Below are 15,858 nucleotides of genomic sequence, written 5' to 3'. Positions count from 1 at the left end.
CCCGGTATTTCTTGAGTGGGTAACCCACTCAAGTAGCCGGCCCCTTAAACCGGGTTTGCAGAGCGAGCACTCCGCAAACCCGGGTTTGGGGATCATGAGTAGCTGCAGTGCAGCTCCGTGCCGCGGCTACTTACTAGTAGACCCCTGGCGGAAGGCTGAAAAGTAGCCTCCTTGCTCTGGGGTCTCCCCAGTATGCCTTGCGTGCTCGCGCAGGGCATACTGGAGCTTCTGGGGGCCGCGTGGCCCCCGAACTCCCCAGCCCCCGCCTGCTCCATCACAGAGCCGGCAGTTGTGTGGACGGCTGATCCAGCCTCCCAGGGCTCCTGCTCTGCTCGTCTGCAGGGAGAGCAGGCTTCCCCGCAAAACCAGCAAAAGCAGATCTCTCTGTTCATGAAACCCGCCTCTTTGTGTATCAGGACCATAGCAGGCAGTAGGGTTAAAGCCCCATTATACTTTCCACCACAGTACCAGACCATGGCGGGCAGTGATCATGCTCCTATTGACATGAGTCCATGAGGGCTAATAATTCTTTAAACATCAAGCGTAGTTTGGCATGAAAGAAAGCCTTTGAAACACTTGATGCTTTTAAAATTTAACAGGTAGTTCTCATTAGAACAAAAGACCCAGTAATAACATCCACCCCAAGCAACTTAGGAGAAATACCAAGTTAAAAAGGTCAACTTAAAAGTACACATGAAAACCAGAAATAATAAAAACAAATTTAAATACCCACAATTAAATACAAAACAGAGGATAACCAGCCAAATCAAAGGAGTCAAACAGCAGCAGTTACTGCTAGCTAGCTAAAAATAGTTCTCATCTAAAATAATAATAATAGCTACAATGACGATGACAACGATGATGATGATGATAATGATGATGATGATTAAGCAAGACAGACTTCAAAAATAGAAAAATAAAAGTGTTAACTGTGACTCCCCAAGGGTCTAAAAGGTACAGGGCTCTCTTGGGAGATAAGTCTATGAGATGGGCACCATCACAGAGAAGACCCTGTTCCAGCCAAAATAATAAATAATGGCAGTGTCCAATTGCACCTTAGGAAGCAGGATTCTGCAGTAAAGATGGAGAACAATTCCTCTTCACTGAAAGCAGGAGATGAGGAAATGGACACAATCCCAAAGCCTACATGGGCAGTGCCAAAGAGTCTGAGTTGTGTTAGCTTGCCCCACATGCCTAGTCCTGCTTCTGTCCACAAAGCCAGTTGCCTGTCATGTAAACCATGCCCACCTGCCCATTCTTTAGCTACAGTCTGGCTTTTGGCCTGGATCCCGGACGGAAACTGGTTTGATCATCCTGGTGGATAACCTACACCAGGAGATAGAGGGAGTGTGACTCTGTTGATTCTCCAGGACCTCATGGCGGCTTTTAATACCATTAACCATGGTATCCTTCTTAGTTGTCTCTCTGGGTTGGGACTTGGGGGCACAGTTATATGGTGCCTTCAGTACTACCTGGAGGGTCATTGAGTATCATCCCCAGATGTTGCTGGGGAACCATAGGTCTTTGGCCTATGGGGTTCCTCAGAGATCCATTCTGTCCCCTATGCTGTTTAACATCTACATGATGCTGAAACGTGGTCTGAATTTTCTGTAATGTGTGAATGAAGGAAGCATAGCAGTGAATACTATGCTTATTATTATTCATAATAAGTGAGTGAAAGAAGCATCGCAGTACAAGGAGGAAGGGCTAGTGGGGAACCAACCCTGCCCTCTATAGTAAATAGAAAATAAAAGTTAAACATGCAGACTTAGGTTCACTATAGGGTCACATACTTCAGCTTTAAATTCAAACTTCCTGCTTGTTTTCAAATCACCTTGCCCTTGCATGTGTTCTTCAAGATGGGTATAAAATGGACCCTGAAATATTGCACTTAGGAGAAATAAAAATCGCATTTTGCAATGTGGCGATGCTCTTGGGTATCGCAAAACGATCTACTGGTCTCGGAGGCTCGTGTCATAAATGTAGTGGAATTTTAGAAGAACAGATCTCCAAGGTAATAAATACCTCCAGATAAATTGTAAAACTGCTGCATGCTGAGAAGCCTTATCAGTATGTGTTCCTTATAGCAATTATTTATATACCAGGCCAAAAAGAAAAAGAAAATCACACCTGGGGATGAGCAGAGAAGATGCTGGAATGCAGCATCTCATGACCACATGAAACATTTCTGGAAAAGTTTGCTATACATTAGAATAGCATTTTTTCCCCCTGGAAAAAAAGATCCTGGTTATCTGTCCTGATTAAATGCAGTTTAACCATAGTGGTTTGAACAGGATTGCCCAGAAATTCCAGGTTCTCACAATCAGTTCCATGAGGCCCAGAAGTCCTGGTTAAGTCTTTAACCAGAATCGCAGTGATTGTGTGAACACAGCCACGGGAGACACCAGCAGTAGCCCTAGAAAAACACTATGCTGGGGTTGAATAGGGACAGTTGGTCTCCCACTGCTAAAGTTTAACGTGTTTAACATGTGCCTCTCTGACCATTTAGCAGGAGTCTGGATGAGGCCCTATGGTTATTGCTTGCTGAGCTCTCACTAATCAGACAACTGGTATTATTGAACTAGAAAAGTGGTGATGGCTCTCAGAAAAAAAGTGACCCGTTGATCTTTATGACTGACTGAATTGCCTATTCTTCTAGCTTGGGGTTTGTAGTTTGCCGTGCTTCTGAGCTTGTGGAATTTGGCAGACAAATCTGACAACAGGTGTTTGGTTTTTATTAAATTCATCCTCCATTAATCAAGAAAATGCTTCAGAAGTCCCAGTCCAGCTTTACAACCATAAAACTAAACTCTTTACATGTAGAAATAGTAATTCTGACCAAATAAATAGTATGGCATTCATCACCCCAATTAAAATATGCAGAACAATCAGTTACAACAATTAAATAATGGTTTGATCCAAGAGTGAGGGAATGGCACCAAAAGAGGTCACTAAAAAATAGCTTGAATGAAAATGTTCTGCATTTTTTCCTTCAAAATGTCTGCAGGTTTCGACTCCGGGCCCCACCTAAGCAACATGTGACAGATGTACAATGTTTCCCATTTCAGTGTTGTCGTCATTTTGAAAAAGAGAGTTCCTAGCCCTTTTGTTTGTAGAGATGTAGTCAAGATATCTATCTGGTGGTGTCTTGCCACATGAGACAGCATGACTCAGAGCCATGGGCTGCTGGTACTGTCTCCAACATCTGGCCCGAACACTCCAGGTTCAGGGGATGGGGCTTGTGTGGTGTCATAGTCCACTCCCCCCATGAACTCTAGCCACCTCTCCTAACCACTTGCTTCTCTTGGACCTCCCTAACTCTTTCCTTTGTGGTTCCTGCCACACCATGAGCTCCCAATTTTTGGTTGTGTGGAAGCAAGGTAGGAGGAAAAGCCGGGTTTTCCTCCTACTTTGCTGCCACACAATCTGCCAGCGTGGAGCCAGTGTGGTGTAGTGGTTAGAGTGCTTGACTAGGACCGGGGAGACCCGAGTTCAAATCCCCACTCAGCCATGAGACTTGCTGGGTGACTCTGGGCCAGTCACTTCTCTCTCAGCCTAACCTACTTCACAGGGTTGTTGTGAGGAGAAACCTAAGTATGTAGTACACCGCTCTGGACTCCTTGGAGGAAGAGCGAGATATAAAATATAAAAATAAAACTAACTAAATAAATAAATAAATAACTGGGAGCACACACAGCTCCCAAACCTGGGTAGAACCTGTTATCTCAGGCTTTTAATTAGAATTAACATTAATAATTAAAAAAAACTTATTTTAATAATTTTATTATATTGTTTTTATTGTCATGTATTTTAATTTGTGATTTTTAAATATTTTAAATTTTGTACCTGCCTAGACATATGCATTTCAGGCGGTATAAAAATATGATAGATAGATAGATAGATAGATAGATAGATAGATAGAACACAGTTTTTGATTGTGTGAATGACCTCCATATTTTGCAAAAACAAACAGAACTTGCAGATTCAGAACTCCTTTGCTGCTCTCCAGTTTGCTCCGCTGCTGCTCTGCAGGGGCCTTTGGGAGGGTCAGATCCTATCTGCCATCCACATAGGCCCCAGTTTGAAAGGCATGGGAGAAGCAGAACTGAGGGAAACCCTTTGCCAGAGATTCTGGAGAGTGGATTGTAGTTTTTTAGCTACATAAATCCTCCATAAATTATCCTGACTCAATATAAAGCAGCTCAAGTGTATTTGAGCCATCTGGTGAATGCATCGAAGTACCACACAAGAGAAGAGCCAGCTGTGTCTGAATACATCTTATGTTTCCTTTTTAGACATCAATGAATGCGAGACCAGCAACCCGTGCGCGCAAATCTGCTACAATATCGTTGGTTCTTTCCTGTGCCAGTGCAATCAAGGCTTTGAGTTAAGCCCAGATAGAATCAACTGTGATGGTGAGCAACTGTTTCCTAAAGTGGTGATCCTCAAAGGTCATGGGGTAGGTGGGGAGCTCAGCTTTTGAGCTCAGCTTGCACAGTGTTGGTGCACTGAAGGCAGGGACTCTAGTGAGTCCAGGTTCTTCTTTATCCTAGGCAGAGGACTTAGAAATGAGTCCTTACCAGGGCTGTTCTCATGACCCCGAAGAGGGTCGAAGGAGCAGCTAGCCAGGGTAAGAGAACCGTGTGTGCTTCCCAGTCAGTGGTTATATGTTTGAAGAGATCAGATTAGGAGGAGGAGGGGAGAGTGATTGTGCTGGGTCTGGGTAGGGTGGTTTCTCGTCCACCCTTGATAAAATGCTGGGGACAAAATGTGGGTTGGCTCCATCTGTCTTACCAGCTCCCACACAATCACTGTCTCTTTCTCCTGCCTTAATCCTTGCAAACACACAAATGCCAATCGGGAGCACATATGGCTCTCCGACCATGGCTGGGTACTCCTACGACTCTGTTTAGGGTTGTGAGAACAGTCCTCTTGTGTTTTATCAGCAAATAGATTGTGATTGTAACAAAAATAGATTTTTAGATTGTGAGCCCTTTGGGGACAGGGATCCATCTTATTTATTTATTATTTCTCTGTGTAAACCGCCCTCAGCTATTTTTGGAAGGGCGGTATAGAAATTGAATAAATAAAAATAAGTAAATAAATAAATACCCTAACAGCTACTCAATATTCCCTGGTTGACATGTTGTGCATCATAAAGTACATAGGAAGCTGCCATATACCAAGTCAGACCCTTGGTCCATCTAGCTTAGTATTGTCTACGCAGACTGGCAGCAACTTCTCCAAGGTTACAGGAAGAAGTCTCTCTTAGCCCTATCTAGAAATGCCAGGGAGGCAATTTGGAACCTTCAGATGCTCTTCCCAGAACAGCCCCATCTCCTAAGGGGGATATCTTACAGTACTTTCATATAGTCCCCCATTCAAATGCAAACCAGGACAGACCCTGCTTAGCAACGGGGACAATTCGTGCTTGCTACCACAAGGCAGTTCAGCACCTCCCATTCTGCGGTGAGTGTCTAAAACACCATCCATGATGTTGCAGAACTGCCCTGTTCCACTACTACATAAAACTGCAAAGCCGCAATTGCGCAACACTACGTCCATACACAATTTAAAAGAGTAACAGAACAGGGCTGTTCCTCAACACCGTGGATGGCGTTTTAGACACTCGCGGTGACGCAGGTGGTGCTTCACCACCAGTGTTATGCTGCTCAACATGTCGGCCACTGCCTCCTGATCTACTAAGCTTAGCATTTGAAGCCCCATAGATTTCAATGGGAGAGTTAGGTGTTTAAGTTGGAGAAGGACTGTAGCTCAGTGGTAGAGCATCTGCTTTGTGTGCAGAAGATCCCAGGTTCAGTCCCTGGCATCTACAGGTAGGGCTGGCAAATGTCCCTGGCTAGATTCATGGAGAGCTGCTACAAGTTAGCATGGACAGGACTGAGCTATATAGATTAAATGGACTTCGTAGAAGGCAGCTTCATGTGTTTAAGTAATTCCCATTGAAATCAATAGGACTGAAAAGTGCTTAACATTGTACTCATTGGTGGCCAAACTGTGGGGAGAGGCTGTAGCCCAATAATAGAGTACATACTTCCCACACACAAGGTCCCTGGCAAATCCAGTTAAAGGATCTGAAGTATCAGGGTTAGGAAATATGTTTACCCGAGACCTTGGAGAATTGCAGCTATTATTAGTTTTAGCACTTTCTGCAGCTGGTTCAAGCTGTGTCACTGTTTTGCAGATGTGGATGAATGCAGGACTTCCAGCTTCATATGCCAGTATCAATGTGTCAATGAGCCAGGGAGGTTCTCCTGTTTGTGTCCAGATGGATACCAATTAGTCAGAGGCAGAAATTGTCAAGGTAAGTGTACTTCTCTTTAGACTTCTAAACCTTCAATGTTAACATCACACAAGAGCAAGTTTGATAGTTAACAAAATATTGTTAACAACAATATTTAAACAAGAAGTTGTTCTAGTAAGAACTAATCTGCCTACTTTCCTTTCACTGTCTCTACAACAGGACTAAATTTGGTTCAAATCAAGGTCCACACGTTAGGTGTGTCACTCACTACAAGTGTACCAAATTTGGTTCAAATTGGTTAGACAGTCCTCAAGTTAGTGCACTTGTGCCTCAAAAGTTCACATGTCTGCCATCTTGGATCAAGGTGGATGACATCATCACAAACGACACCACTGGGGCATCCCTATGTGTCCCTACAGCTGTAGCAAATTTGGTTCAAATTGGTTAAGTGGTTCACAAGTTAGCCCACTTGCACCTCAAACGTTTACACATCTGCCATCTTGAACTGGGGTGGATGACATCATCACAAACTACACCATTGAAATGTCCCTGTGTGTCACTCACTACAGCTGTACCTAATTTGGTTCAAATCGGTTAACAGTCCACAAGTTAGCCCACTAACACCTCAAACATTCACACATCTGTCATCTTGGATTGGAGTGAATGACATAATCACAAACTACATCATTGGGGCATCCCTATGTGTCCCTACAGCTGTAGCAAATTTGGTTCAAATCAGGTAAGCGGTTCACAAGCTAGCCCACTTATGCCTCAAAAGTTTATGCGTCCATCATCTTGAATCGGTGCGGATGACATCATCACAAACTATGCTTTTGAGGTGTCCCTGTGTGTCCCTACAACTGTACCTGGTTTGCTTCATACTGGGCCAGGCGTTGTGAAGTTGATAGGGGGGGTCATACATGGACATATGGAATGCCGCCATATACACACCCATAACCATATACACTAAAATTACTTAATGGTCACATATGGCAAATGTATAGGGTAGGGTGGAAGGGGATGGCTTATTGGTGGTAGTAGTAAAGTGTCTTTTCTCAGCTGCTTCCTTCCAGGAACTGCCACCACCACACACACACACACACACCCGATTGCCCCCTGTGAATTATCCATTGTCCACATAGCATCATTCTGGAGTGGGTGGAACAGTGGCCATTGCAAGGACCACAATATTGGTAACAATTATGAGAAAAGATAAGACCAGCAAAAAACAAATGGCCAATTTGCCCCTTCCAGGTGGTTCCCCACACCAAAATGTCTAGAGCAGGCATTCTTAGACTGGGATCCATGGATCCCCTGGGGGCCAATGTGGTAGGCCCAAGTGACCTGTGGAAGATGATTGCTGCATTAAATTTAATTTGCTTCCTATCAACGGAGAAGAAAGTTCTTGAAAATAACTGTCAACAATACCTGCAATTTTATCCTAATTTTATTATTTTCATCTGTTTTAAATTGAATCTGACTTTTGTATTTCACGCTTTTAAATTTATGAATTGTTTTGATTTGGCTGTAAACCGACTTGAGATGCTAGTTACAGGTGACATATACATTTGTTAAATAAATAATGAGCCGGGCCTCACGATCAGTGAGACCCGGTTTGGAAGGTGAGCGGGGAGAGCGGGCTAAGCTCACTCTCCCCGCACAGGAGCAGAGTGGGAGCCCTGGGCGGCTGGCGGGGGCTGGGGAGCTCGGGGGGCGCGCGGTGTCGACTCCTGGTGACCACAGAGCCATGTGGTTTTCTTTGGTAGAATACAGGAGGGGTTTACCATTGCCTCCTCACACGCAGTGTGAAATGATGCCTTTCATCACCTTCCTATATCGCTGCTGCCTGATATAGGTGTTTCCCATAGTCTGGGAAACATACCAGCGGGGAGTCAAACCAGCAACCTCTTGCTCCCTAGACAAGTTATCTCCCTGATGCGCCATTAAGTGGCTTCCCTGAGTGGAAAGTGCTGCAAAATAATCAGAAGCAACAGCTTTATTTGTTAGCCACACCATAACAATTTTTTCTATGGCCTCCTCTTTTGGTTTGTAGCTCCATTCAGTAAAAGTTGCAGTGGTGCCCCACAGAGCAAAGACAGCTTTGCAGTGATTGGCTAAGCCATGCCCCCAGGAGTACCCATGTCTCACTCTAATTCAGGAGGAGGAGGAGTCAGTCTGCCTAATGGAACCTGGAGACTCAGCATGCAGTCTTCCTGTATTGCTGGAGTAGGCCATAAGGGTCTGCTCATCCAGGCTATTAGCATCTTTATTGTATTTTTTTAAGTATGTGATGATATAAATGTTCTTTCCCTCATTCTTTTCAAACCAAGTCCCTTACTCTTATTTTGGGGACTGACTCATTCTTTCCCCCTTGATAAAATAAACCAGCTGATATGCAGAGCAAAAATACACCAGTACAACGAAGGAGATGCCTAACAGAACTTCCCAACTAACTGCACTGGTGCACCAGGGAAGCTGCAGCTGTTGATACCCTCCCCTTCCCCAGGAAGTCCTCTGTGCCACCTGAAAACAAGTCACCGAGGGTTACACAACCTTCAGGGACATATTTTCAGGTGGCACAGAGGGCTACCAGTATATCCTTGCTCTGTATGTCAGCACTACTTTTTAATTATACAGGTGAAACTCGGAAAATTAGAATATCGTGCAAAAGTCCATTAATTTCAGTAATGCAAATTAAAAGGTGAAACTGATATATGAGACAGACGCATTACATGCAAAGTGAGATAAGTCAAGCCTTAATTTGTTATAATTGTGATGATCATGGCGTACAGCTCATGAAAACCCCAAATCCACAATCTCAGAAAATTAGAATATTACATGGAACCAAGAAGACAAGGATTGAAGAATAGAACAATATCGGACCTCTGAAAAGTACACAGTGTACTGTGCTTGATTGGCCAGCAAACTCGCCTGACCTGACCCCATAGAGAATCTATGGGGCATTGCCAAGAGAAGGATGAGAGACATGAGACCAAACAATGCAGAATTGCTGAAGGCCGCTAATGAAGCATCCTGGTCTTCCATAATATCTCATCAGTGCCACAGGCTGATAGCATCCATGCCACGCCGCATTGAGGCAGTAATTGCTGCAAAAGGGGCCCAAACCAAGTACTGAATACATATGCATGCTTATACTTTTCAGAGGTCCGATATTGTTCTATTCTACAATCCTTGTCTTCTTGGTTCCATGTAATATTCTAATTTTCTGAGATTGTGGATTTGGGGTTTTCATGAGCTGTACACCATGATCATCACAATTATAACAAATTAAGGCTTGACTTATCTCGCTTTGCATGTAATGTGTCTGTCTCATATATCAGTTTCACCTTTTAATTTGCATTACTGAAATTAATGGACTTTTGCACGATATTCTAATTTTCCGAGTTTCACCTGTATATCTGCTGGTCTGTGTTTAGTGTGCCTAAGCCCAGAACTCTCCACAGTCTACCTGTTTGGGAAATGTTTGTGTAAAAGGGGGATAGCATCCTACTCATGTCAGGAGGGCCATTACAATGAGAAGTTCAGGGTTAGGGATGTCTCATTCTCTCTTGAGCATGCGAACTAAAAATTGCATTTAGGGTGATGGATCTGAAAGTTCCATCTGCATTGTGAAACCTGTGATGGCCCCATTCACACTATTGCTACTACTACTATTCATGTACTGCTTTTAAAAAAAAAAAGTTCCCAAAGTGGTTTACATATTTAAAAAAATAGTAAAGAGAAGATGGTTACTTGTCCCCAAAGGTATCACAATCTACAAAGAAACATAAGGTAGAAGCACCAGCACTGGAGGGATGCAGTGCTAGGTTTGAATAGGGACAATTGCTCTCCACCTGGGCGCTTTCCAGATCACCCGCTCAACAGCAGCAAAATGCTTTGGTTCGGGCAAATCACATTCAAAACGTAAATACAGGCTGTTGTGCAAAGCTACCAGCAGGGGGAGCAGTCTCACGAAAACTCACAACTGGAAAATACAGCAACCTTTTTACGCCAGACATACAACGCTATAGCAATACATCACAGCAATTAAATCCGAAACAAGGCATCTGAAATGCAAACGGCACCCTACTGACAGCTTAGGGACTGCGGTTTCACAACACAGGAAGTGCGGAAGCACACTTTGCAGATACGTCGTGACCCCGTTGCAGGGTCTAATCTGGAAAGTGCCCTGCTTAACATAAAGAGAATCGCCACTTTGAATTGTACCTCTGTGCCCAGTTAGCAAGGGTAACATGAAAGCCGTCGTTCGGTGCTGCAGTCCCTGAGTGATGAACGTGCAGGTGTCAGGCAGCCTTAAGTGATGAGAAGTGATCTACTTCTCAGAGTTCTTTGTGCCATTATTGTCTAGCAGCACAGATCAGATGGCTGTAATGTCTTCGCCACTGACTGTATTTGGATATTTGCCTTTCCTTTCTTTCTCCCCCCACCCCACTTCTTTCCTGATCTAGACATAAATGAATGTGAGGTGGGTAACGAGTGTCGGGAGGATGAGATGTGCTGGAATTACTACGGTGGCTATCGCTGTTATCCGAAGAATCCTTGTCAAGAGCCTTATGGGCTCACATCTGAAAAGTAAGGGGAATTTCTCATAGGGTGTTAACAAACATGGTTTGCAAGGTGGAAACTGAACCTGTTTGCACATGGAAGGAGTTCGTTTTTCAGTCGTTGTGGTTTGTTTTACAGTCGCTGTGTTTGCCAGGTAACCAACCCCCTTTGTCGAGACCTGCCATACTCCATTGTACACAAATATATGAGCATCCGCTCAGAAAGAGCCGTGCCGTCTGATATCTTCCAAATCCAGGCAACCACGATTTATCCCAATACAATTAACACGTTCCGGATTAAATCTGGAAATGAGAATGGAGACTTCTTTCTGAGAGTGAGTATTCTGAGTTGCTTTTCTCGGTAATGAAAAACCCGGTTTGTGTGTGAAGTGCTTCCCACTAGCTCACAGGGACTTCGGGGTAAGTTTGGCCAATATGTGAATGCGCACAACTTCATTCCAGAGGAGATGTGAACTAAAAACCAGGTGTGAAAAACTTAGAGGTCAAGGAGTGGCTCAGCCAGACCAGGGTCAGCAGTTTTATAGGACTGTGTGGAACCCTATTGGTCCCTTGTGTCATCTGATCCATGCTGAACTGGTAACTGCAATGCCACTCTTGGGCCACCTTCAGTGGTGGTGCTGCAGAGCAGCAGAAAGCTGTTCAAGATATGTTTCCTCTGGCAAAGTGTCACAGTGGTGCAGAGGAGCATCTGGGCCTTGCTGAGTTTTACATGCAACTCCTATCCAAGCAGCTCACAGGGCTAAACCAGCTTAACCTAAGTAGTAGAGCTGTGCATGGGCGGACCCACCTTTGAGCGAACGGGTTCAAAGAACCCGGGCCACCATCCCCAGTGGCCACACCTTGTGGCCCCAGACACACACCCCACGTCTGATGTCAGACGCGGGGGGGGGTATTTCGCTCCCAAACGGGGCTGCCCCACCTTTAAAAGACAGAGAGAGTCGCTCCCAAGCGTGGCCCCGTGTGGGAGGGAGACCACGCCCCCATGTCTGACGTCAGACACAAGGAGGCCGGGGGGCCACAGTGGCGACCAAATATGGGCCACCGCCAGCCTCCCTCCACCACTGGAGCTGCATCATGAGTCTTTAGACCAGGGTTTCCCAACCTGTGGGACTCCATAGGTTTCTGAACTTTGGCTCCCACCACCCCCAGCCACAATAAGTTGTAGCTGGGGATGATGGGAGTTGTAGTTCAGAAACATATGGAGTACCACAGGTTGGGAAACCCTGCTTTAGACCATTTTCTGGGGCTAGCCCCAAATGCCCTCACAAGTTTGTAGCCCTGTTTGCAGGCCACAGAAGGCAAGCTTGGGGAACTTTCAAGGGGGCGTGTGGAGCAAAATCCAGGAGTGGGTGGGGCAAAACCCACCACTGTGACTCAAGCTTTTCCCAGTAGCCGCCATTTTTTCTCCCCCAAAGAGCCATCTATAGTAATACTACGTGATGACTGAGGGTCGTTCTGAAGGGTCTTCTGGGAGAAAAAAGGTGGCAGCTATCAGACAGTAGTCGCTGAAATAGATGCTGGGCACAACAATAACTTTTGCCCCCTAAACTTCAGTGCACCCCTCAAAAGCTGCTGTAGGTTGCCCCCCTTTTCCCACAGTGCCCCCACAAATTCTAAGGCAAAGTTCTTCACAGAGCACTTTCCCCTTAGTGCTACCTGCCAGTCTTTGCAGCGACTCTGCATCCATACCTGCCTTCTGCACTTTATTATCCAGCTGTCTACCTTTCCTAGCTGTTTCCACATCTCCTCAACAACACCCTTTCTTGAATTAGTCTACACATGGAAAAGGAACATATGGTACAGCCTCAACTTGAGACTGTACCATTTCAGAATGCTGGTGAAGGATGGCTTTTGAATACTTCCACGCCGTTAAAACACCCTGCATGTAGAAGATCCAGCAATGATAGGAAGAAGGCAATGCAAGCAGGGGTGTAGTTATAATTGAGCGGACCGTCAAATGAAGGTTGGCGAGGGGTAAACACAGGCCCCCTCTCTCCTAGCTGTGTCCCTGAATGCAAGAACATTTCTCCCGGCATACTAGCTTTCCACAAGCAAGGTGTCATTTGTATGGAGAGCTTTCCAGCACGTTAGTAATTTGACAAGATCCCTACCTGTTCAGAAGTACAGATTTGATACCCATATTGAAAAAATAAAAATTCAATTATGAAAAAAAATTACATTTTTCATTTCATTTTTCAATTATGAAAAAAATTGAATTTTTAAAAATTCAATTATGAAAAAAATCCAGCTCTGCCCTGGTCAACCTATTTCTTGAACAGAGATGCCAATACTCAAACATGGATTGGCTACTCATTTTTTTACATGACTCGAGAAAAGAAACAAGTTGTGTGTTTCCAAGTGAAAATTCCTTTTTTATTTGTTCTTTCAGCAAACAAGCCCGGTGAGTGCGATGCTTGTATTAGTAAAGCAGCTCACAGGACCACGAGAGCATATCATTGACCTGGAACTGCTGACGGTCAACAATATGAATTATCGGTCGAGTTCGGTGCTCCGGTTAACGTTAATTGTAGGACCGTATTCCTTTTAGTCACTGTCACAAAGCCCTTGGCAAGCACCCCAGAGCAGCCAAAGAAATATTCTCTTAAATGAAGCACTTATGACTTTATTTATAGATTTTATGTTTGTTTCTGTTTTTTTCTTAAGGGAAAAAAAACTTTATTAAGGAAATTAGTACTTGTAACCATGCTTTTAAGCCTATAATTCAAAAGTAGCATTTGTGTTCCATAACATAGCCTGGTACTGCTGGTTTCCACATTTCCCCTCCTTTATGGCTACATCAGCTGTCCATCTGCACCAGGGGTAGCCAACTGAACTGCATTGTTTCTTGTCATTGACTGGAAAAAAAAGATTGATTGATTGATTGATTGATTGTTGCTTTGATGCAGGGTTCCAGGTCCAATCCTGTTCAAAGGATATCAGGTAGCAGAGCGGAGAAGGACCCCTTGCTACTACCAATTAGAGTAGACCAGGGATGCCCAGCTTCTGCCCTCTTGTTGGACTACAAGTCCCATCACCCCTGACTATTGGCCACTGTGGCCAGGGATGATGGGAGTTGTAGTCCAACAACAGCTGGGAGGCTGAAGTTGAGCACCCGAGGGGTAGACAATACTGGGTTAATTGGACCAGTAGTCTGACTTTCTGTAGGGCAGCCTCAGACATCTTTCTCCCATCTAAGCAAATGGCTGCAAAACAGAATAATATACAAGCTCTTCCTACACACACACACACACACACACACACACACACACACACACAGCAGCCTGTGTCAATGAAGGGCATTTTTCTTTGTATACATTATATACTACTACTGCAGATATTTACACTTCAACAAAAGTTCTCAAAGCGGTTTACTTTTAAAAATAATAATTATAATAAATTGTTCCCTGTCCTAAAAGGGCTCATAATCTAAAAGGAAATATAAGGTAGACACCAGCAACAACCACTGGAGGGATGCTGTGCTGGGACTGAATCGGGACAGTTCCTTCCCCCCTGCTAAATACAGAAGAATCACTACTTTAAAAGGTGCCTCTTTGCTCAGTTAGCAGCTAGTATATAATATATCTCTGTGTATTTCTCCTTCTTAACTGTCTCGTAAGGATGGACAAAGGTCAGTTTTTAAAAAAAAGAACCAGTTCCTTAGTCACTTGTTTGCTCTCTTATTGGGGTTTAAAAAAAAATGATTTAGGATTAATGAGCACCATAAAGAGAGAATAGTTTGCACTGGGCGTTTTCCTGAGCTCCAGATACTGGACAGATCTTTTCTACTTAAACATATCACTCATTAACATTTTATCTTTTCCGAGAAAAATGGGACATAAAGAGAAAGCTTTGCCAACAGTGAGTGAAGTTTCCAGTGGAAAAGAAAACATCATTCTGAGAAGCATTTCTGTATGAGTATTGATGCTTGTTTCATAAAACAGTCTTTCAAGTTCCTGTACAGCCAGGGGGAAATAATATATGTTTGTATACTAAGACTCCCCCCAATCTAAAAAACAGCTGCTTGTAAGTCATTGACTGAAATAAAGATCCGTTCGTTTGTTCAAGTTTTTTTCTTTTCTTTCAATCATTTGGCTTAGGTTATTTTCAGATTCTGGGATCCAAGCCTTGGGCTCCCCTTTCTTAAGCTTTCTACAATACAGCATTGACTTAATTCAGTCTATAGATCTGTTTTATCACTCAGATTTGCAGTTCTAATGTACAGTGTTTGTAAAATCCATAGTAGGACTTGGAACTAGCAGCATCCTTTTGTAATATGTTAAACCTTCTCTTGTTTCTTCTCCAAAAACATAATGGAGAACTCCTTGGTGTACAAATTTTTTAAAAAAATAAAATATACTTGTTTTAGTGGATTAGTTTTGTCTTGCAAATTATTTTACAATAAAGGATAGCTCAAGTAATCCAAATTGGAAGCTAGTGCAGTACGTTGCTGATCTCGCCAAACCACACCTGTTTGCACCAGCTGCATTTCTGATCATCACTTAGTAGTAACTTGACATGTATAATTCAGATAACGGACTGAAGGGAGCATGGGTGTCTGCAGGACCTCTTCAGGAAATGGGGAGGCAAGCTCCCACTGATGGCCCTCAGCAGTGTGCCCTCTAAGGCGTGTGCACATGCTTGCGCTCACAAGTTTTTTTTATGTCCACTCAGTTAATTTTAGATCCTTCTCAGGTTGAATCAGGAAGGCCCAACTCTGAATTCATGTGCGCACACAGTGCCTTGATACTCCCGCCCAGAACAAAACTCATTCCGCACACAGATGAAAAGAATTAGAGAAAACTCTGGCCCCTAGCCCACTGTCAATGGGGCTAATCACACACAACCCTGCATCCACATCAGCAGGGAGGCATGGCCAGCAGCAGGAAGAGGGGCAACTTTGCCTCCTCCCAACCTTCAGAAGGAGGCACTTCAGTCAGTGTTGACACGGAGCTTTTTTCTGTGTCTTGGAGAGGCGGAGAAAATAGCCCCCAGCCAGTGTTGAACAAA

At 44.1% G+C, this 15,858-nt stretch overlaps 1 protein-coding gene across 2 annotated transcripts in view; it reads left to right on the top strand.

The window, feature by feature from the left end:
• The window catches only part of EFEMP1 (EGF containing fibulin extracellular matrix protein 1), a 100,552-nt gene extending 85,331 nt beyond the window's left edge, over positions 1 to 15,221 (top strand). Inside the window, exons 8-12 of one of the 2 annotated variants that reach the window (XM_053246415.1) lie at positions 4,296 to 4,415; positions 6,206 to 6,325; positions 10,735 to 10,858; positions 10,970 to 11,165; positions 13,241 to 15,221. In XM_053246415.1, the coding sequence (XP_053102390.1) occupies positions 4,296 to 4,415; positions 6,206 to 6,325; positions 10,735 to 10,858; positions 10,970 to 11,165; positions 13,241 to 13,399 (719 nt within the window). In that variant the 3' untranslated portion in view covers positions 13,400 to 15,221. Of the gene's footprint in view, positions 1 to 4,295; positions 4,416 to 6,205; positions 6,326 to 10,734; positions 10,859 to 10,948; positions 11,166 to 13,240 lie in introns of both variants that reach the window. The other variant, XM_053246404.1, reaches the window with a different exon arrangement.
• The last annotated feature ends 637 nt before the right edge of the window (positions 15,222 to 15,858 follow it).

Source organism: Hemicordylus capensis, chromosome 1 (assembly GCF_027244095.1).
Source record: "Hemicordylus capensis ecotype Gifberg chromosome 1, rHemCap1.1.pri, whole genome shotgun sequence".
Lineage (NCBI taxonomy): Eukaryota > Metazoa > Chordata > Lepidosauria > Squamata > Cordylidae > Hemicordylus > Hemicordylus capensis.
Note: the sequence above shows the minus strand (reverse complement) of the source record. Positions and strands in the feature narration are given on the sequence as shown.